A 23,475-nucleotide genomic window follows, 5' to 3' on the forward strand; every position below is an offset into this window, starting at 1 on the left:
GAAGAGCCTAGCCCCTGCCTCTGAAGAGTGGAGCATTAGACTAGAGTTAGTGTAGTGAGGAAAAGGGGTATCATCTTACCTTTGAAGGTGATACCTGAAGCCCTACAGGACAAGCTGAAGCTTCCTACCAGGACACAGCTGCCTCCCAGCCTGCCCTCTACATCCAGGCTGGTGAACTATCTCCTGAGGCTCCCTCCAACTCACATCTCGGCACCCTACCTACCTGTTAAAGGCACGTTTGCTGCGGTTCCTGCGGTTCAAATAAAGAACTGTAAGTTGTTTTCTTCAACTTCTGTCTCCGTCTGGTCCCTGCTAATACGGCTGCCTTCATCACCGGCACCCTGTCCATCACCCAGAGACTCACACTCGGGACATTAAGGGGTTGCCCCAGGGAGATCCGCTATAGCAGCCTCTCCCTCATCTTTTCTTGCCAACACCATCCTGCTGGAGACCTGCCAGGCTGTAGGACAGCCCTCCGGTTCCCCCGTACCAAGCACCGTGACAATAGCGTGCTTAGGCCGCAACCGCCAGCCACTCCGGTACCGCGGGCCCCGGCTGACTCCAGGCCTCACCGCAAAGGGCTAGGCCCCGGTGGGGGATGTTGCATATATATACTATGCTGACAGAGTCCAATCACCGCAACACAGAACATTTATCATCCCCCCAAAAAATAATCACCTCACAGAAGTTGCTTCCTCCATCATGTGATCTAGTCATAGGGACTTCTGCCGTGTACCAATCATCACCTGTATTTATCTTACTGGCTAAATAAGCCACCAATCAGATTTAACCTGTGGATGATTTCTTAGCTTATGGTTTTTTCCAGTTCCTGACTCCCCCTAATATCTTTATAGAACCTTCCATTACCCATAATGCAGCATGAAGGGGCTCGGTGAAGGTGGTGGTGAAGGTGTGTAAGTGTCTGATGGGGTCACACAGCTCATAGAAGGACAACTCCCCCGCCTCATAATCCAGACAGATCCGGACTCTATCACTGGAGATATTGTCACGTAACCGGATCTCATTACTGTCATGTATCACATAATACTGATTATTATTATATCTCCACAAACCCCAGGACTTCTTATTAGTCCCAATGTATGACTGGTGCCCCCTCCTGTCTATACTGGGATAACACATCCCGACCCTCCACCTCCCTGATCTACTGATCTCCACATCCCAGTAATGTCGTCCTGAGGTAAATCTCCGGCTGCTCATCACCTGATAATCCTGGAATCTCTCTGCTGTTTCTGGACGATTCTGCTTCTCTTGTGTCCTGGTTGCAGTTTTCAGGTCGTCTGATATATGGAGATTATTATGAGCCGTGTTTACATCCAGTAATATGTCTCCAGGGACCATCACATAGATCCCGCTCCTTATACCTGATATTATGTCACGTAATGTGTGTAATGTGTCTGAGATCACAGTCACATCCAGACCATCTACATCATGGCGCTGGTTATCATGTCCCCCTGTGTCCTCATCACCTCCCCCCTCCTCAGGATCACACAAGTCACCTGTGTCTGGTTCCTGTAACACAGTCAGTGGATCAGTCATGTTACACAGCTCCTCAATGTGCCTCATCTTCCTGGACAGCTCGTCCTTCTGTATCTCCAGCTTCTGGATCAGAGCAGACAGTGAGAGGGACTTTTCCTTCTCCTGCCTGGAGATGTCACTCAGGACCCTCTTCTCCAGGTCGTCCAGTCGTCTCCTGATGTCTATAAACAGGGCAGTGACTCTCTCAGCATCTCCAGAGGCTTTTTCTTGAGCTTTTCTCCTGCTCTCCTCCAGACTCTGGACTCTTTCCTCAGTCTCCTCTCTCTTAATGATCAGTTTCTGAAGAACATTTCTCAGTTTCTTCTTCTTCTTTTTAGAAGCCTCATCCAGTGACTCCATGTTATGTCCATTATGTTCTCCAGTTATACCACAGGACACACAGATACAGATGTTCTCCTTAGTGCAGTAATATTTTAACAGCTCCTTATGGACAGGACATTTCCGGTTCTCCGGGGAAGTGCTGGGATCAGATAAGACGTGTTCTGGTGACTTGTTGTGGACTTTCAGGTGTTTATCACACAGAGAAGCCTCACAATGTAGACAGGACCTCACAGCAGGTACAGGAGAGTCCACACAGTAAGTGCAGCAGATCCCGGTTCCTCTCCTTGTTGGTTGAGTAGTCAGTAAATTCTCCATTATCTTCCGCAGAGCTAAGTTCCTCATCAGTGCCGGCCTCTCCTGAAACTCTTCTCTACATTCAGGACAGGAATAACCCCCAGACCCGTCCTGTGTATCCAGCACACGATCAATACAGACCCGGCAGAAGTTGTGTCCACATCTCAGCATTACAGGATCTGTATAAGTGGTCAGACAGATGGAGCAGTCCAGCTCCTCTCTCAGGTCGGCAGACGCCATGGCTGACGGAGGAGGAAGAGAGAAACGAAACTACAATTCTAAGACAATCAGGAAGGAGAAGTGTTGTACCTGTGTGCACAGGGCGGGGCTCAACAGCACAAGATCAGTCTCATTTAACCTGTTAGTAGACACCATTTTCACGCCACCTTTGATTGAGTTTCTAATTACCTTTAGGTCTCCACTGGTAATCCCAGGAGTGAAGTTGTTGTGAACTTACCTATAATATGTCTCTTATACAATTTGTGGATCCATATCATATTTTACCCATAGCTTTGTTGCAGGTGCAACGCCCCTGCCAAAGCAGTGTTGCAAAATAAAAAAAACTTAAACTTAAATGGAACCTGTCACCGCTGTTTGAAAAAATTGAGTTGCGGGCAGGTTCTCCTAGAACCCTTATAGCATAAGGGCAACCTTTCTTCAACTAATAAAATCTCTGCTCCGAATAGCCACAAATTTACATTTATTCTCTTCCTGGTAACCAGGCCGAGAGTCTAGCGAGTCGATGTGGGCAGATACATACGTGCGAGTCTGGTGGCTTGCTCACACCTCCTTTCTCTACGTCAATCGTCTGTCGGCAGAATTATCACACAAATGCCTACGGTTGCCAGTGATTTTGCAGTGAGTATTTTTTAATTTTTCATTAAAAATCGCAATATCACTCCACCATGGAGCACGCTGAATATTCCCACCATCTATTTGTGCAGTGCATTAATACAGACGGAGACATATAAATCACTTTGTGTGAGCCAAGAAGTTAATTAGAGGAGGGACATTTGTGGATCATATTATTGTTTAAAAAAAAATTCTATTATTTTTTTTAATGAAAATTTTTATATTTGGATCTTTAAAGCCTCAACCCCTTAATGGGTTGCACGGGCTGAGCCCTCTCCACAGCCGGTAAGTCTTTGCTGCATATTGTCGCTCCTCGTGATGTCATCGGGGGGTGTCGATCGGTTGACATGACAGCCTCAGGTCTTCCGAAGACCCGGGGCAGTCTCATTATTTGCACATTATAATGAATGAGGAGGAAAATCCCCATGTACTGCCATACTGTAGTATGGCAGTATATGGTAGGATCAATCAGACAACCTAGGGTTAAAGTACCCTAGGGGGTCTGAAAAATAGTAACAATAAAAAAAAGTAAAAAAAAAAACCTCAATTCAAATGACCCCCTTCCCCTAGAAGTCATATAAATATTAATAAACAGTAAAAACCATAAACACATTAGGTATCGCCACATGCAAAAATGCCCGATCTATCAAAATAATAACATTTTTTCACTGTGTTTAACCCGTAACGGAAAATAGCCCCCAATGTCGAAAATGGCACTTTTTAGCCATTTTAAAAAATATAAAAAATTCAATAAAAAGGGATCAAAAGGCCATACAGTCCTAAATGGTAGCATTGAAAACGGCATCCAAAGTTACAAAAAATGGCACCACCTACAGCTCCGTATACAGAAGTATGACACAAGAAAAAATTGTGCCAGAAGATGGCAAAATAAAAAAAATAATTTGTTCTGGAGGTTTTAATTCTTGTAAAAGTATGAAAACATTATAAAACCTATACAAATTTGGTATCCCTGTAATCGTACCGACCCAAAGAATAAAGTACACATGTCATTTGGGGCGCACAGTGAAAGCCGTAAAATCCAAGCCAACAAGAAAATGGCGCAAATACGTTTTTTCACCATTTTCACTGCATTTGGATTTTTTTTTTACCGCTTCCCAGTACACGGCATGGACTATTAAATACCATCACTATGAAGAGTAATTTGTTTCTCAGAAAACAAGCCATCACACAGCTCTTTACATGGAAAAATAAAAAAGATATAGATTTTTGAAGGTGGGTAGTGAAAAATGAAAAAAAAATGGTCGTTAAGGGGTCAACAGAAACACATTTTGGAGAAATGTTCTTTGCCATTTTAATAAAATGTAAAAAAGAAATATAAAAATTCTGTTTTTGTTTTTTTTTTATAAAAATGCCCATAAACCCCATAACATATAAAGAGACATATAATGAGCAAAAAAAGTCTAAATCATAACACAAACCCCACATATATAGTATCACTGTGTGCGTAACAACCCATAGAATAAAAGTAAATAATTGTTGAACCCGCACGATTAACACCGTAAAAAAAACCTATTAAAAACCAGCCCAAAATTATGATTTTTACCTATTTAATCCCACAAAAAATACTATACAAAGTGATCAAAAAAACATATGTACAGGCAGTCCCCGGGTTACGTACAAGATAGGGTCCGGAGGTTTGATCTTAAGTTGAATTTGTATGTAAGTCAAAACTGTATATTTTCTAATTGTAGATCTAGACAAAAAAAATTTGGCCCCAGTGACAATTGGAGTTTAAACATTTTTTGCTGTAATGGGACCAAGGACTATCAATAAAGCTTCATTACAGACGCCTTACAGCTGGTCATTGCAATCTGGGACTATAGTAACATCCAGAGAGGTCACCAGAGGTCACAGGGGTCTGTCTGTAACTATGTGTGTCCTTAAGTAGGGGGCCGCCTGTACTCCAAAATTATACTGTTGCAAAGTACAACATGTCCCGCAAAAAACAAGCCATCAACCAGCTCTGTAGCCAAAAAAGTAAAAATGTTCTTGGAAGACGGCGATGCAAAAATGATAGATTAGGGCTACTAGGGTTTTATTTCACAAATTTAGTAAAACGTAAGAAAAAATATTCAAATCTGGTATCCCCGTAATCATATCGACCCATAGAATAAGGATAACATGATTATTAGGCTATACGGTGAACACCAAAAAAAAAATTTATGCTTTTCTACTCCTGACCCCCCCAAAAAAAGTTCCTACATTTTCAACGATAGGGGAAACCAACCCCAAAATGGTAACACTGGAAAAAGCGTCTCATCCCTGCAAAATAAATGCCATCACATGGCCCCAATAACGAAAAAGCGAAAATTTTATAGCCTACAAAAGGGATCAATTAGGAAACTAAAATCCTGGCGATGAGTTTGAATTTTGAAAATGGAAAATTTCTTTTTTTTTTTGCAAATAAACACAAAACTTATCTGACAAAATTTACCACTAACATAAAGTATAACAAGGTCGAGGTGACGAATTTCACGGGTTCAACACCCACAGAAAAAAGTGCAAAGCTGCTCAACTGACTGCAGAAACAGAAACTTCCAGCCCCTTAGCAACCACAGACATGTCCTCTGTAGGGATGCTTTTGATTGGCTGGCCTGGACATGTGACCCTGCAGTATAAAGCAAGGTCACAAATGCAGATGCCAATACACAGAGGAGACAGAGCTAGGGAGAGGTTGCTGCTTGTCATAGGGTCAGTCAGCTAGGCAGGGACTTGTGAAACAGCAGCAATTGCCATACCCCGGGCCATTAGGTGTATATAAAAGGGCTCTTATTAATTAGGGACAGGTGGAAATCTGAAATAATTACTCATTTCAGGACAACCCCTTTAAAGAGATTTATGTGCATCTCTGTAATAGAAAGGAATCTAATAACTATTATTGGCCACATGTAATGATCTATTGTCCCCCTAAGTCCTCATCACCTCCCCCCTCCTCAGGATCACACAAGTCACCTGTGTCTGGTTCCTGTAACACAGTCAGTGGATCAGTCATGTTACACAGCTCCTCAATGTGCCTCATCTTCCTGGACAGCCCGTCCTTCTGTATCTCCAGCTTCTGGATCAGAGGAGACGGTGAGAAAGATTCATCTTTCTCCTGCCTGGAGACCTCACTGAAGACCATATTCTCCAGGTCATCCAGACGTTTCCTTTTTTTCCCCATCGCTTTTCCAGACTCTGGATTTTTTCCTCCATCTCCTCTTTGTGTTCAGTTCCTGGAGGACATTTCTCAGTTACTTTTTCTTCTTCTCAGAGGCCTCATCCAGCATCTCCACCTGGTGTCCACCCTCTATTCATAGCCCCCAACCATGCTGGATTTGCCAGGGCTGTGCCAGTTTTTAGGCAACTGGGAGAATGTCTACAATCTGACTCACTAGAGTGCAGACCACTCTTTAGCACAGATGTGTGGAGGTAGCTTAAAATTTTAGTGCAATTTGACTCCAGGAGGGGCACTGCATAGAGTTGTATGCCAGTGTTGCTAGCTACTGGATAATTTAAGAGGCCAGACCCTTCTGATAATTTCAGCAATGAGGAGAGGTGGGTTTTCATCATACAATAGCTCACAATGTGCCAGCGTATGATTAATTCCTCCGTTAGTACAATGCAGAACCATATACAAGTTGCATGGGTTAACCTCTGTTAAGTTAAAACCAATGAAAATTAATTGTAAATTGATTAAAGTTCACCTATTTTAAAAAACGGCCTCTACCATAAACCCCTACAGCCGTCCTAGCCATCACCAGACAAGGTGAATATTCTATCATTTCAGTAGAAGTAACATTCAATCAATTTGCCAAACATTTGGGCAAAGTGACAGGACAGTCTTACAGCCTGCTCTGGGACTGGTCCAGGAGTCTTACAGCCTGCTCTGGAACTGGTCCAGGAGTCTTACAGCCTGCTCTGGAACTGGTCCAGGAGTCTTACAGCTTGCACTGGGTATGGCCCAGGAGTCCTACAACCTGCTCTGGGAGGTGACCCAGGACTCTTACACAAGATAGGGGTTAACTTGCTGTGTGGGCCTCTGTGATGGGACCCCCACAGATCACAAGAACAGTGGTCCATTGTACTCCTGCCGTAACCCAACATCTATTCATCTCTATAGCACTCAAGGAGATTGTAGGGAATGGCAGCTTTCTTCATCTTGGGTTACGATGGGGGTACCACAAACCCCCACTCCAGTGATCCATGGGGGTCTCATCACTGAGACCCCCAAAATGTCAGCAAGTTAGCCTCTATCCGATGGATAGGAGCTAATTTGTATGTCACTTAAGAACCATTATATAATCAATTGTAAATTGATTAAGGTTCATCTTTAAAAAACAATTGGCCTCCTCCATAGTCCTCTACAGCTGTCCTAGCCATCACTAGAATTGGAGAATATTTTAGCATTTAAGTAGAAATGACCTTTAATTATTTAAAGTGACAAGACATGCAACTCCCTGTAAACACTATTACAATTCATACACTCCTGCACAGCTTATTAATATGCAAAGTGAAGCCTCCTGTTTTCTACCTCATCAGCCAGACATTCCTGTCCATAAAATGGCTGCAGATGGAGGATCATGGGATCTCTATCTGTCCATGAGCAATCACCCTGCCAGGACCTTAGGATTTTAATCAGGAATATAAGATGAAGGTCCTGGCAGGGCGATTGTTCTTGCACAGTGATCACATGACCCTACAACTGCGGCCATTTTATGGACAGGAATGTCTGGCTGATGAGGTAAATGATGGGAGGCTTCACTTTACATATCAAGAAACTGGAAAAGAACTATTACTAGATAAATATTGTCAAATTATCTAATATCCTGCCCCCACACACATTACACACATTGGGGCACATTTACTTACCTGGTCCAGTCACAATCCAGCGGCGTGTTCTCCAACGAGGATTCAGGTCTGCCAGGATTCACTAAGGTCCGTGCGCCCGATATCCACCAGGTGTCGCTGCTGCGCCGAGGACCGCCGGAGTTCACCTGCTTCTGCCTGGTGCATGTGAGTGCTTGATCTTGCGACACAAATTTCCGAATCCGTCGGGTTGTCTGACTGCCACGCCCCCCAATGCGCGATGCGTGTGCAGCAAAATCTCGTGGCAATTCGCTGCAAATCGGAAATTTGGACCCTTAGTAAATGAGCCCCATTAAGCAAAAATGTTATCACAGTTCATAGGCATGAAAACAGGCGTACAATGCATGATGTAGTCAAAATTGCAACCTCTCCGACCCCATACACCTGTTGGACGTTGAGGGGGAGGTGTCGGGCTTTTCTGGCGCAGTTCAGATGCCACTCAAAGCCCTGGGCCCTGGAGCCACCTCCCCATTTGCCCCCTTGGAAGCTACCCCTCTACTTGTTCAGTGACTTTGTTGCTGATTCCTGTCCCTCGTTTTGTTCGTTTGTGATCCTGTTCTCCCTGCCACGACCCTCTGACAGTCACCTGACTCTGGACTGACCTTGATTATTTGCTGTCCCGATCCCTCTGTACCACGCACTGGTGAGGTGTCTCACTGGGAACCACACAAAAGTCCCGATTCCGGTAAAGGGGTGAATATTGGAAAGATCCAGGGATCCCTTAGTGTGTGGCCCAAAACCCATTACAAACTCTCACTCTTTTTTGGAATTTTATTTTATATTTTTTACTTGCATATTTAGGGAATAGAACCACTTTATTGGGGCAGGAGTGACGAGCTGTACGTGATCACATGATCACCAGGTCCAATAGGAACATCAGCATCGCAGAAGTCAGGAGAGACGAGCAGAGCAGAAATTGCTGGTTGGGAGCCAGGTAAAGTTTCTCATACTTTATTTTAAACACCATATAACACAGACATTTAAAAAAAACATATCTGGCATATACAATACTTTGTCTATAGTAACCCGTACCCTGATAAAAAGAGAACTACCACCAGGATGAAAAATTGTAAACCAAGCACACTGACATACTGGTGTGTGCCCCCTCTGGCAGGATCTTCTGTTCTTTAAGCTTCTTATTCCCTGATTTCTACAAAAAAAAGGATTTTAAAATTATGCAAATGAGCCTCAGTGGCTCCGGGCTCCAATAGTTTGAACGTAACCTGGAGCCCCTTGTGCTCATTAGCATTATTTTTAAGCCATTTATTCTTAAAAACAAGGGCATAAGAAGCTTAAAGAAGAGCGGATCCTGCCAGAGGGGGCACACCAGTTTGTCAGTGTGCTGGGTGTACAATCCTTCATCCTGGTTGAAGATTTCCTTTAAGTACTATAATGGCAGCTTAGATACAGCAGTTCAGCTCTATGTACGGTGGATACCTCTATAATGGCAGCTTAGATACAGCAGTTTAGCTCTATCGATGGTAGATATCTCTATAGTGGCATCTTAGATACAGCAGCTCAGCTCTATATGTGGTAGATACCTCTATAATGGCAGCTTAGATACAGCAGCTCAGCTCTATGTATGGTAGATACCTCTATAATGGCCGGTTAGATACCGCAGCTCAGCTCTATGTATGGTAGATACCTCTATAATGGCAGCTTAGATACAGCAGCTCAGCTCTATGTATGGTAGATACTTCTATAATGACAGCTTAGATACAGCAGTTTAGCTCTATGTATGGTAGATACCTCTATAATGGAAGCTTAGATACAGCAGCTCTATGTATGGTAGATACTGCTATAATGGCAGCTTAGATACAGCAGTTTAGCTCTATGTATGGTAGATACCTCTATAATGGAAGCTTAGATACAGCAGCTCTATGTATGGTAGATACTGCTATAATGGCAGCTTAGATACAGCAGCTCAGCTCTATGTATGGTAGATACAGGCCCGGCGTCAGCACCCGGCTGACCCGGGCAAGTGCCGGGGCCCCCGGAGCTCCAAAGGGGCCCACCACAATCTACTACTTGCCCGCAGGTCGGTCAAGCGGGCGGAGAGGTAGTGGGGCGGGCGGAGAGGTAGTGGGGCGGGCGGAGAGGTAGTGGGGCGGGCCCTCTGCCCTGCCCAACCCACCTCTCTTGTGACGTGTCGCGTCCTGAGCCATGCGTCAGGCCCGGCCTGCGCGCCGTGCGCCCTGCCCGGCCTGCGCGCTTTGCCTCAGGCCCGGGCCGCACACCTCGCGCCCCGGCAGCCCGCACACCTCGCGTCCCGTCCGACTTTTGCCCGGCCTGGCCCGTCCTAGCACCTCACAGCGCTGTCCACCTTCTTCCTGATCCTGCCACCACGTTCCGACCGAGCGACATCCAGCTGGGGTAAGTATAATTGCTATATATGTAAATGCATGTATACTGTATGTGTTTGTGTGTATATGTGCTGTATATGTGTTTTTTTGTGTATTTATGCTGTATATCTGTTGTGTATACTGGATGTGTGTATATATGCTGTGTATGGTGTATATATGCTGTATATCTGTGCGTATGTGCTGTATATACTGGATGTGTATGTATATATGATGTATATCTGTGCGTATGTGCTGTATATACTAGATGTGTGTGTATATATGCTGTATATCTGTGCGTATGTGCTGTATATACTGGATGTGTGTGTATATATGCTGTATATCTGTGCGTATTTGTTGTGTATACTGGATGCGTGTCTATATATGCTGTATATCTGTGCGTATGTGCTGTATATACTGGATGCGTGTGTATATATGCTGTATATGTGTGTGTATGTGCTGTATATACTGGATGCGTGTGTATATATGCTGTATATCTGTGCGTATGTGTTGTGTATAGTGGATGCGTGTCTATATATGCTGTATGTCTGCGTATGTGTTGTATATACTGGATGCATATGTATATCTGCGTATGTGCTGTGTGTATATATTGGATGTGTATGTATATATGCTGTATATCCTGGATGTGTGTGTATGTTGTATATATATTTGGTGTGTATGCTGTATATATGGGATTCGTGCATATATATGCTGTACATACAGGATGTGTGTGTATATATGCTGTATATCTGTGTGTATGTTGTAAATTTGATGTGTATATACTGTATGTGTGTATAAATCTGTAGACACGTATATGAGTGTAAAAATGATTGTGATTGTGTAAAAACATGCAAGGAAATGGTCTGCTATGGAGCCCATTACGCTCCTGATCAGAAAATTTAATTACATCAGCGACGGCATCCTTGTTGCCGATGTAATTGAAATATGATTGTCTTTTACTGTGTCTGAGCTCAGCTGCCAGGGTCATGCCACCACATGAGTTCACTGTTAAGGGGCCCACTGAGGCTCTATCGCCCAGGGGCCCACTGAAACCTGGAGCCGGCCCTGGGTAGATACCTCTATAATGGCAGCTTAGATACAGCGGCTCAGCTTTATGTATGGTATACACCTCTATAATGGCAGTTAAGATACAGCGGCTCAGCTCTATGTATGGTAGATACCTCTATAATGGAAGCTTAGATACAGCAGCTCTATGTATGGTAGATACTGCTATAATGGCAGCTTGGATACAGCAGCTCAGCTCTATGTAAGGTGGATACCTCTATAATGGCAGCTTAGATACAGGACTTTAGCTCTATGTAGGGTACATACCTCTTTAATGACAGCTTAGATACATCAGCTCAGCTTTATGTATGGTAGATACTTCTATAATGACAGCTTAGATACAGCAGCTCAGCTCTATGTACGGTGGATACCTCTATAATGGCAGCTTAGATACAGCAGCACAGCTCTATGTAGGAGGGGCGGGGGGGCTCAAAATATGTGCATTATATAGTAAGGATAGGTTCCTCTCTCTGTGGGTAATACGAAGTAATCTCCGAGTGATGGATTACCCAGGCCTCTCAGGTATATACAAGTACGGTTTCAAAAAACAATAAATCCGGCATACAGCATGAATCAACGTCATGATAAAGCATCAGGTTTTATAAGAAGACGGTAGCGAGATTTATCATGTTTTTGTACTTTGACCGGCCTGTTATCACGGTTCATTCAGAGTACGGTGTCCCAGGCTGACCACACCACAGTGCTGGACACCATGGGAACTATCACTACCATGTAAGGAGTTCTGTCCCCAGCACTGCGGTCACCCAGGTCGTCAAAGTGTATGACAGAAAACATACATTTCTGACAGAAGAGAGGAGTTTGTGGCGCAGCTTTCCTCCAGCTTCTCCCAGTCCGGCCTAGTAGGAGTGAATTATCTCTCATACATATAAATATAAAAAGACACTTGTCAATCAAGGCCTACACAAAATTTGAGGAGGATTTGTGAACATCGCTAGACTTTTTTGGATTGCTGGACATAATTCTGAATCCAACACCAGATGTCTTCTGGTTACTCATCTCCTCAGGCCCCGACTGGAAGAAGTCCAAGATGGAGATTATCTATATCCTCTATATGGGTGGTAGTTGTTATGGGCAGGGATCCTGTATACGGGTGGTAGTAGTTATGGGCAGGGATCTTCTATATGGGCAGTAGTAGTTATGGGCAGGGATCCTCTATATGGGAGGTAGTAGTTATGGGCAGGGATCCTCTATATGGGAGGTAGTAGTTATGGGAAGGGATCCTTTGTATTGGTGGTAGTAGTTTTGGGAAGGGTTCCTCTATATGAGTGATAGTAGTTATGGGCAGGGGTCCTCTATATTGGCGGTAGTAGTTATGGGAAGGGATCCTCTATATGGGCGGTAGTAGTTATGGGCAGAGGTCCTCTATATGGGAGGTAATAGTTATGGGCAGGGATATACCATATGGGCTGTAGTAGTTATGGGCCGGGATCCTCCAAATGGGAGGTAGTAGTAATGGTCAGGGATATTCCATATGGGGGGTAGTAGTTATGGGCTGGGATCCTCCAATGGGAGGTAGTAGTTATGGGTAGGGATATTCCATATGGGGGGGGGGGGTAGTAGTTATGGGCCAGGATCCTCCAGATGGGAGGTTGTAGTTATGGGCAGGGATATACCATATGGGCTGTAGTAGTTATGGGCTGGGATCCTCCAAATGGGAGGTAGTAGTTATGGACAGAGATATTCCATATGGGAGGTAGTAGTAATTGGGCAGGGATATTCAGTACGGGTAGTAGTTTCGATCAGGGAGCCTCTATATGGGTGGTAGTAGTTATGGGGGGTGTCCTCTGATTTGAGAACTGCAAAGCTGAGACCAGGAGGTGCATCCTGCTCCTGCTTAAAGAAAGAACCCTTACTCCAATCCCTGGGGCTCCAAGATGATGAGGCAGAGCAGGCGGGGCTATCCGAGGGGAGGTGCCACAGCCGGATTGCCCCTTCTCATTGTATCTCGGAGCCCCGGGAACAGGAGGAAGCAGGACTGTGGGGGAACGATGGAAAGGTGAGTAAAATCCTGCAGAACTTGGTGCCGCTGGAGGACAGGAGGCCACAGGAGAAGACTGGAGGACAGGAGACCACAGAAGGAGTCTGGAGGTCAGGAGGCCACAGGAGAAGACTGGAGGACGGGAGACCACAGAAAGAGTCTGGAGGACAGGAGGCTACAGGAGGAGGCTGGTTTTAGAGGGTCCCTACTCTAATGGGTGCAGTATTACATGGCATGGACAACACAACATCAGCACAGTCCAAGACCCAGGACCTCACAGTATCTTTACTGACAGCTTAAATCTGTCAGATACTGATTGAAAGCAAATAGGTGGTTACAATAAGAAGCCTGTGCATGATTTCTTAGGTTACGCTGGTTTCTTCCAGTTCCTGCCTCCCCCTAATATCCTTATAGAACCTTCCCATACAAATAACACAGCATGAAGGGGCTCGGTGAAGGTGGTGGTGAAGGTGTGTAAGTGTCTGATGGGGTCACACAGCTCATAGAAGGACAACTCCCTCGCCTCATAATCCAGACAGATCCGGACTCTATCACTGGAGATATTGTCACATAACAGGATCACTTTTCTGTCATTTATCACATAACACTCATGATTACACTTCCCCCACAAACCCCAGGATTTCTTATTACTTCCGATAAGTGACGGATTTCCCCTCCTGTCTATACTGGGATAACACACGCCCCCAATCCACCTCCCTGATCTACTGATCTCCACATCCCAGTAAAGTCGTCCTGAGGTAAATCTCCGGCTGCTCATCACCTGATAATCCTGGAATCTCTCTGCCGTTTCTGGACGATTCTGCTTCTCTTGTGTCCTGGTTGCAGTTGTCAGGTCGTCTGATATATGGAGATTATTATGAGCCGTGTTTACATCCAGTAATATGTCTACAGGACCCTCCACATAGATCCCGCTCCTTATACCTGATATTATGTCAAATAATGTGTGTAATGTGTCTGAGATCACAGTCACATCCAGACCATCTACATCATGGCGCTGGTTATCATGTCCCCCTGTGTCCTCATCACCTCCCCCCTCCTCAGGATCACACAAGTCACCTGTGTCTGGTTCCTGTAACACAGTCAGTGGATCAGTCATGTTACACAGCTCCTCAATGTGCCTCATCTTCCTGGACAGCTCGTCCTTCTTTATCTCCAAGTTCTGGATCAGAACAAACAGTGAGAGGGATTCTTCCTTCTGCCTGGAGATCTCACTCAGGACCCTCTTCTCCAGGTCCTCCAGTCGTCTCCTGATGTCTATAAACAGGGCAGTGACTCTCTCAGCTTCTCCAGATGCTTTTTCTTCTGCTTTTTTCCTTTGCTCTTCCAGACTCTGGACTCTTTCCTCAGTCTCCTTTCTCTTTGTGATCAGTTTCTGGAGAACATTTCTAAGTTTCTCCTCCTTCTTTTGGACAGCCTCATTCAGTGACTCCATGTTATGTCCATTATGTTCCCCAACAGTAGCACAGGACACACAGATACAAGCATCGTCCTCTGTGCAGTAATATTCCAGAAACTTTTTATGGACAGAACATCTTCTGTTCTCCAGGGAAGTGCTGGGGTCAGATAAGACGTGTTCTGGTGACTTGCTGTGAACATTTAGGTGTTTATCACACAGAGAAGCCTCACAATGTAGACAGGACCTCACAGCAGGTACAGGAGAGTCCACACAGTAAGAGCAGAAGATCCCGGTTTCTTTCGGTGTTGGTTGAGTAGTCAGTAAGTTTTCTATTATTTTCATCAGAGTAAAGTTCCTCATCAGTGCCGGCCGCTCCTTAAAATCTTCTCTACATTCAGGACAGGAATAACCCCCAGACCCGTCCTGTGTATCCAGCACACGATCAATACAGACCCGGCAGAAGTTGTGTCCACATCTCAGCATTACAGGATCTGTATAAGTGGTCAGACAGATGGAGCAGTCCAGCTCCTCTCTCAGATCAGCAGACGCCATGGCTGACAGAGGAGGAGGCGAAACTAAACTACAATTCTATGATGATCAGGAAGGCCAAATTTGTACATGCGTCCACAATGTGGGCTGAACTGCACAAGATCTGCTTCTGTTAACCTGTTAATGGATGCCGTTCATTATTATATTCTGTTTCTCTCGTGCTAGCTTAAACAGGGTCCTTCCTTTAATTAAACCTTGCACATTGTCTTTCATATAACAATATATTGCCTGTCATGAATTATTAAATGAATTATATTTATAATAGTGTATTACACAAAAACATCACCAGGACCAAGCTCAATACATAAATACAGAACCAAGACCCGGGTCCCCTATACACATCTATAAAGTATCCTAAATGATTTCACATACTTACATAACCCTCTATTTCACACATAAATATATACTACCACCTATAATGAATAAAGACATATACTGTGACAGCGGTGATGAATATAGAGATATATATACTGTGTCCCATATAAAGAGATATATACATATATACTGTGCCTCTTACAGAAAGATATTGATATGTACTGTGCCCCATAGAGAGAGCTATGTGCACCACACTCCTTCCAGAGAGTGTCACGGGCATGGGTGCTCCTGCTACCCATATCCCGGGTCGCAGGTGAACCTGTGCTCCTCCCGGTGTTTCTGGACCCAGCCTACAAGGTCACTTACATCCCCTGGCTCCAGAGGTGGTCTCCTCGGCTCCCGGGGTCCGGTGCACGTGTCCCAGTCTCCTAGGGTGCGCGCACGCCGGCTCGCTAAGATTTAAACGCCCAGTGCACGATAACTGGAGCTGACCAATCACCTTCTCTGATAAATTCCCAGCCCCTTCCTGTGTCCCCTGCTAGATCTTTGAGAAAAAGCTTTGTTCCATGCCCTTTACAATTATTCTGAACTCGATTCCGTTCCTGACTCCAATCCTGTGCTGCCTGTCCTGACCTCTCCCGGTCTATGCCCTCTGTGCTTTTGGGCCTCCCGTGGTTGCAGCAACATGCTCCAATGCTCGACTGGCAGACTAGGGAAATTCTTCATTGGAGACCAGAGTGTCTCATGGCTCTCCATCTGGTGTCCACCATGTCTTCTGCGGATTCCACCAAGCAGCTGGCGAGTCTTCCTGCTTCTTATATGGACTATGCAGATGTCTTCTCTGAGAAACAAACGGAGATTCTGCCACCGCAACGTCCCTACAACTGCCCCATTGACCTGCTGCCGGGTACATCTCAGGTATACCCATTACCTGTGCACGAAACCGCGGCTATGTCGGCCTACATCAAGAAGAATTTGCAGAAGGGATTCATCCGCAAGTCGTCTTCTCTTGCTGGTGCTGGATTATTCTTTGTGGCTAAGAATGATGGTTCCCTCCGTCTGTGCATCAATTACCTTGGTCTCAATAAAGTCACGGTGAAAAACCCTTTGCCTCTCATCCATGAACTTTTTGATGGCCTATGGGGTGCCAAGGTTTTCACCAAGCTGGATCTCCAGGGGGCATATAACCTCATGTGCATCTTTGAAGGCGATGAATGGAAGACAGCCTTCAATACTTGCGAGTGACATTTTGAGTATCTAGTCATACCCTTTGGACTCTGCAATGCAGTGTTCCAGGAATTTGTCAACGAGAGACTTGCTCTACACTTGTGTCGTTGTCTAGTTGGACAATATTCTGGTGATTTCTTCTGACCTGTCGTCTCATCAGATCCACATCCGGCAAATTCTCAGGCAGCTAAGGGCTAATCAATTATATGCCAAGTTCGAGAAATGCCAATTTCATCAGAATACTCTTCCGTTCCTGGGATATATTATTTCTGACAAAGGACTACAAATGGATCCTGCCAAGTTGTCTGCCATACTTCAGTGGCCTCGCCCACTGGGACTACGTGCCGTACAGAGATTTCTGGGCTTCGCAAATTATTACCAGCATTTATTCCACATTTTTCCTCTCTCGTGTCTCCCATTGTAGCGCTGACAAAAAAAGGAAGCAAATCCTAAACTACTGGCCATTAAACTTGCTTTAGAAGAATGACGGTATCTTCTGGAAGGAGCTCGCCATCCGGTCTTCGTCTATACAGATCATAGGAATGTCCTTTATCTCCAGATTGCCCAACGCCTCAACATAGTGAATCATGCTCTTCTGCACAGGTTCATCCATTCCAAGAAGAGGGGGCTGAAGGAGGGGTTACTGTCAAAGGCACAGGGTCGCCGGCGCACCCGTGTTCCTCCCGGTGCCTCTGGACCCAGTCTGCAATGTAACTCCCCCCCAGCTCCCGCAGCGGTCTCCGAGGCTTCCACATTCTGGCCCGCAAATCCTCATATTCTAGTGCGCTCGCTAAGATTTAAAGGGCCAGCATGCCGATAATTGGCGCTGACTGGCAGCCTTCCCTGATAAATCCCCTGCTGGATGTTTGTGCTTCTATGCCTGAGAGAAAGCTTTGTTCCATGCCCATGGTGATTATCCTGATTTCCCGTTGTGACACCGACTCTGATACTGTGCTGCCTGTCTCCAACCACGAGTTTGCCTAACGATTCTGTACTTCGACTTGGCTTCCACCACGGAGAAAGTCGCACCTGTGGAACGACCTGGTGGTACCACGCCGCAAGAAGTCCAACCTTTTTTGTGGCGGGCTCTGGTGAAAGCCGTGTGCCACCTATACAACGGTCTATGTTATCGGCCAATGCATTTATTTGATTAATTACTTTCTGCTTGGCTGTTTTTGGATTACTCTAACAATACTGTCCTCCATTACAGAAGTATTGATATATACTGTGCCCCTTAGAGAGATCTATATGCACCACGCCCCTTCCAGAAAGATATAAATATGTATGTTGTGTCCCATAGCAGAGATATAAATATATATTGTTAAAGTAATTCATAGTTAAATAGAGTTAATAGAGAATTAGTCAAAGCTTCATTACTTGTATATGCAATGAACTTATCAACTTCTTCACTACATGTGAGAGTGAACTTAGTGCACAGTGGAAGCATAGGACACAGGAATTTGGGGTCTGATTAGTTGAACAATGGTTGGCCTTGAGCTGGCTAGACACTTCCTGCGAGAAAGGACCCAGATGAACCCTAATTTATGTCTAATAACAATAATGATAACCTTCATCTTCTTTCTCATGTTGAGACATTTGATTTATTTGACAATTATGTTGTGCGGCACCGTACCGATCCATACCCGGGAAAAAGATAGGACCTGTCCTATCTTTACCCGTAGTACGGCGCCGTGCGCCATGTATCCCTATGGAGAGGGGCGGGGGTGAGCTGCGCTCACCTCCTCCTCCTCTCCCCGTGCAATGCCGTTGCCCGCTACGGTAAGCCCCCCCCCCTCTCCCCCCTCCCCAGAAGGAGAAAGGGAAACTCTCTTAACCTGACCTCTGTGGGGACAGGAAGAACACTGGCAGGAGGATGTGGGAGGAGTCCTTTTAACCTCTCTTCTTTCTGTCCCTGCAGAAGTCAAGGGGTATCCTCCAGGTGGAATTGTCATGGGGGACGAAGTGGAAAATATGAGTTTTCATGGAAAACAGAAACCAAACTGTTGAGCGGTAGTGTATATGGGGACACACAGTACTACTACTCCTATGCTGTATATTTAGGGCAACTGTAGAAACAAAAAAATATATATAAATGTATATAATGATATAAATATTCACATGTAGATATCCAGTCATATATACATGTATAGATACATCTATTTATAACAGTTTACCTGCATATATGCATGAATACATTTATGTTTAGTGGCATTTTTATTGGGGATCAATATGAAGGGTCCTCAGTAATGCTTTACTTTAGCCAATGCACTGAAATATGGTGACATGCACACTGCGTCCCGGCGGTGGAAGTATTAGCTGTGTATCTCTGCTCCATCATCTTATAGGACACCAGCAACGTCATTGATTTATCATTAGTCAAAAGAATGAAAGAAAAAAATAAAGTATTTGAAGGTGCCATCTGGACATAGGTAGATAGCCATCTTGTGTGGTCTATAACTTCACCCTAACTCACCCTCTGAGGTGATTTCTGACATAAGTGGGGAAATCCTCCATTTTATCCTTGTCAGCCATCTTGTGTGGTTCATTACTTCACCCTAACTTAGATCTGTGAAGCCGGCTAAACCTACAATTCAGTGGGGGTCATTAATATTTATTTTTTTTCCTGCTTTTTTGAGACATTTTTTGGTATATTGCAAATTTTGGGGACATTTGTTTTGCGTCATTAAGACACATTTATCTTCTATTCCAGATGTGCTAAATATCGCAAATGACATTTATCCTTTCAAAATGTGCTACATTTATTGGCACAAAAAACTACAGACAAACCCATACTTAGAAAATGGAAAAAAAAACTCATTTAACACAAGGAAAAAGTGAGATTGATAAATTACCAAAGAAGCAGACGGAAATAAGACAGGCAAAAAACAGCCAAAACAAACAGAGATAAGATAAATGACAACCAGTAAGTTTCCTCTGCCTCTGAGGTGATTTCTGACATAAGAGGGGAAATCCTCCATTTTATCCTTGTCAGCCATCTTGTGTGGTTCATTACTTCACCCCAACTTAGATCTGGGAAGCGGGCTATACCTACAATTCAGTATGTTTCCTTAGCCTCTGACATAAGTGGGCAAATCCTCCATTTTGTTCTTGTCAGCCATCTTGTGTGGTCTATAACTTCATCTTAAAATAGATCTGGGAAGCGTGCTATACCTACAATTCAGTATGTTTCCTCCACCTCTGAGGTGATTTCTGACATAAGTGGGGAAATCCTCCATTTTATCCTTGTCAGCCATCTTGTGTGGTTCACTACTTCACCCTAACTTACATCTGGGAAGCGGGCTGTACCTACAATTCAGTATGTTTCCTCTGCATCTGAGGTGATTTCTGACATAAGTGGGCAAATTCTCCATTTTATCCTTGTCAGCCATCTTGGGCAGCACGGTGGCTGCGTGGGTAGCACTTTTGCCTTGCAGCGCTGGAGTCCTGGGTTCTAGTCCCACCTAGGTCAACATCTGCAAAGAGTTTGTATGTTCTCTCCATGTTTGCGTGGGTTTCCTCCTTGTCATCCGGTTTCCTCCCACACTCCAAAACATACTGGTAGGTTGTTTAGATTTTGAGCCCCATGGGGACAGGGACCACTTTGTCATTCTTTGTGCAGCGCTGTGTAACCTGTGTGCGCTATTATTATAATTATCTTGTGTGGTTCATTACTTCACCCTAACATAGATCTGGGAAGCGGGCTATACGTACAATTCAGTATGTTTCCTCTGCCTCTGAGGTGATTTCTGACATAAGGATAAAATGGAGGATTTCCCCACTTGTCAGCCATCTCGTGTGGTTCATTACTTCACCCTAACTTACAATTGGGAAGCGAACTATACCTACAATTCAGTATGTTTCCTCTGCCTCTGACCTAAGTGGGGAAATCCTCCATTTTATCCTTGTCCGCCATCTTGTGTGGTTCATTACTTCACCCTAACTTAGATGTGGGAAGCGGGCTATACCTACAATTCAGTATGTTTCAACTGCCTCTGAGGTGATTTCTGACATAAGTGGGCAAATCCTCCATTTTATCCTTGTCAGCCATCTTGGGCAGCACAGTGGCTGAGTGGGTAGCACTTCTGCCTTGCAGCGCTGGAGTCCTGGGTTCTAGTCCCACCTAGGTCAACATCTGCAAAGAGTTTGTATGTTCTCTCCATGTTTGCGTGGGTTTCCTCCTTGTCATCCGGTTTCCTCCCACACTCCAAAACATACTGGTAGGTTGTTTAGATTTTGAGCCCCATGGGGACAGGGACCACTTTGTCATTCTTTGTGCAGCGCTGTGTAACCTGTGTGCGCTATATAAAGAATTATTATTATTATAATTATCTTGTGTGGTTCATTACTTCACCCTAACATAGATCTGGGAAGCGGGCTATACGTACAATTCAGTATGTTTCCTCTGCCTCTGAGGTGATTTCTGACTTAAGGATAAAATGGAGGATTTTCCCACTTGTCAGCCATCTTGTGTGGTTCATTACTTCACCCTAACTTACATTTGGGAAGCGAACTATACCTACAATTCAGTATGTTTCCTCTGCCTCTGACCTAAGTGGTGAAATTCTCCATTTTATCCTTGTCAGCCATCTTGTGTGGTTCATTACTTCACCCGAACTCAGATCTCAGAAGCCAGCTATACCTACAATTCAGTATGTTTCCACTGCATCTGAGGAGATTTCTAACATAAGTGCGGAAATCCTCCATTTTATCCTTGTCAGCCATCTTGTGTGGTTCATTACTTCACCCTTACATCTGGGAAGCGGGCTGTACCTACAATTCAGTATGTTTCCTCTGCATCTGAGGTGATTTCTGACATAAGTGGGCAAATTCTCCATTTTATCCTTGTCAGCCATCTTGGGCAGCACGGTGGCTGAGTGGGTAGCACTTTTGCCTTGCAGCACTGGAGTCCTGGGTTCTAGTTCCACCTAGGTCAACATCTGCAAAGAATTTGTATGCTCTTTCCGTGCTTGTGTGGGTTTCCTCCGGGTCATCCGGTTTACTCGCCCACTCTACAACATACTGGTAGGTTGTTTAGATTGTTAGCCCCATGGGGACAAAGACCACTTTGTCATTATTTGTGCAACGCTGCGTAACCTGTGTGCGCTATATAAAGAATTATTATTATAATTATCTTGTGTGGTTCGTTACTTCACCCTAACTTAGATCTGCGAAGCTGGCTATACGTATAATTTAGTATGTTTCCTCTGTCTCTGAGGTGATTTCTGACATAAGGATAAATTGAGGATTTCCCCACTTGTCAGCCATCTTGTGTGGTTCATAACTTCACCCTAACTTACATTTGGGAAGCGGACTATACCTACAATTCAGTATATTTCCTCTGCCTCTGACCTAAGTGGGGAAATACTCCATTTTATCCTTGTCAGCCATCTTGTGTGGTTCATTACTTCACCCTAACTTAGAGCTGGGAAGCGGGCTATACCTACAATTCAGTATGTTTTCCACTGCCTCTGAGGTGATTTCTTACATAAGTGGGGAAATCTTCCATTTTATCCTTGTCAGCCATCTTGTGTGGTTCATTACTTCACCCTAACTTACATCTGGGAAGCGGGCTATACCTACAATTCAGTATGTTTCCTCTGCCTCTGACCTAAGTGGGGAAATACTCCATTTTATCCTTGTCAGCCATCTTGTGTGGTTCATTACTTCACCCTAACTTACATCTGGGAAGCGGGCTATACCTACAATTCAGTATGTTTCCTCTGCCTCTGACCTAAGTGGGGAAATACTCCATTTTATCCTTGTCAGCCATCTTGTGTGGTTCATTACTTCACCCTAACTTACATCTGGGAAGCGGGCTATACCTACAATTCAGTATGTTTCCATAGTAACTGTTCACTGTCTGGCTTTGTGATCTGTGCTCTGCTCATCGAGGGCTTTAGAGAAACAGATGGTAGGCCTTGCTTGAAAGTACAACAGCAACATAGCAAGGAAGTACGGAGTGACCAGGAGTGGTAGTTCAGATATAAATTGGATCTAGTAGCCTAAGCAACGTGATGGCCACGTTGAGAAACGTACAAAGACCCTTTATACCATATGTGTCACATAGGGTTGGGTTTCAGAAGACCAAAGAGACCATATTCTCTTTTTGACACCCATCTCGTTTCAGTGAAGGGGGACTTTGTCACCAGATTTTTCCTATTAAACTTTCAGCCCCCTCATAGAATGAAATGGCCTTTCCATAATTCCCTCTTATGTGATACCTCGCCTCTGTTTACCTATTTTTTTTTTTTTTTAAATCACGAGCAGAGAAGAGTCATATTTTGCCTGAGGTGAGTCACGTGTAGAGGTTGCAAGTGAAGTGTCAATTCAGTAGCCCCTATATTTGGTTTTATAGTACCTAGAAAGATGCTTATGGTGTCATTTTAAAGATAAGAATCACATCTTTCAGATCACATCAGGATTTCTGATTAAAGAAATAGAGATTCAGGCAGTTAAAATAATAGGCTCAAACCAAATCTTTATCTGCAGCTCACATTTCCAACTATGTATTTTATTGCCTTCATCTCCAGTTCTGTAGCTTCCTTTACATACTACTGAACCAAAGATAGTGGCATCTGAAGTGACACTGCCCGCCACCTCTAAACTGTTTACAATTACTTTGGCAAAAAATTTTTGTTTATAAAAAAGTGTGAGATTTCACAGAAAAAAATGGA

General features: G+C 44.4%; 2 protein-coding genes across 2 annotated transcripts; both read right to left on the bottom strand.

Moving 5' to 3' along the window:
* Positions 1 to 621: 621 nt before the first annotated feature.
* LOC140126081 (E3 ubiquitin-protein ligase TRIM39-like) lies at positions 622 to 2,441 on the bottom strand. Its single transcript, XM_072145187.1, has one exon. The coding sequence runs from the start codon at positions 2,410 to 2,412 to the stop codon at positions 811 to 813; it is 1,602 nt and encodes a 533-aa protein (XP_072001288.1). The 5' UTR covers positions 2,413 to 2,441; the 3' UTR covers positions 622 to 810.
* Positions 2,442 to 11,941: 9,500 nt separating this feature from the next.
* Positions 11,942 to 15,290, bottom strand: LOC140126082 (E3 ubiquitin-protein ligase TRIM21-like). Its single transcript, XM_072145188.1, has one exon. The coding sequence runs from the start codon at positions 15,260 to 15,262 to the stop codon at positions 13,661 to 13,663; it is 1,602 nt and encodes a 533-aa protein (XP_072001289.1). The 5' UTR covers positions 15,263 to 15,290; the 3' UTR covers positions 11,942 to 13,660.
* Positions 15,291 to 23,475: the final 8,185 nt, after the last annotated feature.

The sequence above is a fragment of the Engystomops pustulosus genome, chromosome 4 (assembly GCF_040894005.1).
Source record: "Engystomops pustulosus chromosome 4, aEngPut4.maternal, whole genome shotgun sequence".
NCBI lineage: Eukaryota > Metazoa > Chordata > Amphibia > Anura > Leptodactylidae > Engystomops > Engystomops pustulosus.

Excerpts from the sequence above, each read along its gene's own strand:
- LOC140126082 (XM_072145188.1), bottom strand. The coding sequence starts at position 15,262 with ATGGCGTCTGCTGATCTGAGAGAGGAGCTGGACTGCTCCATCTGTCTG.
- LOC140126081 (XM_072145187.1), bottom strand. The coding sequence starts at position 2,412 with ATGGCGTCTGCCGACCTGAGAGAGGAGCTGGACTGCTCCATCTGTCTG.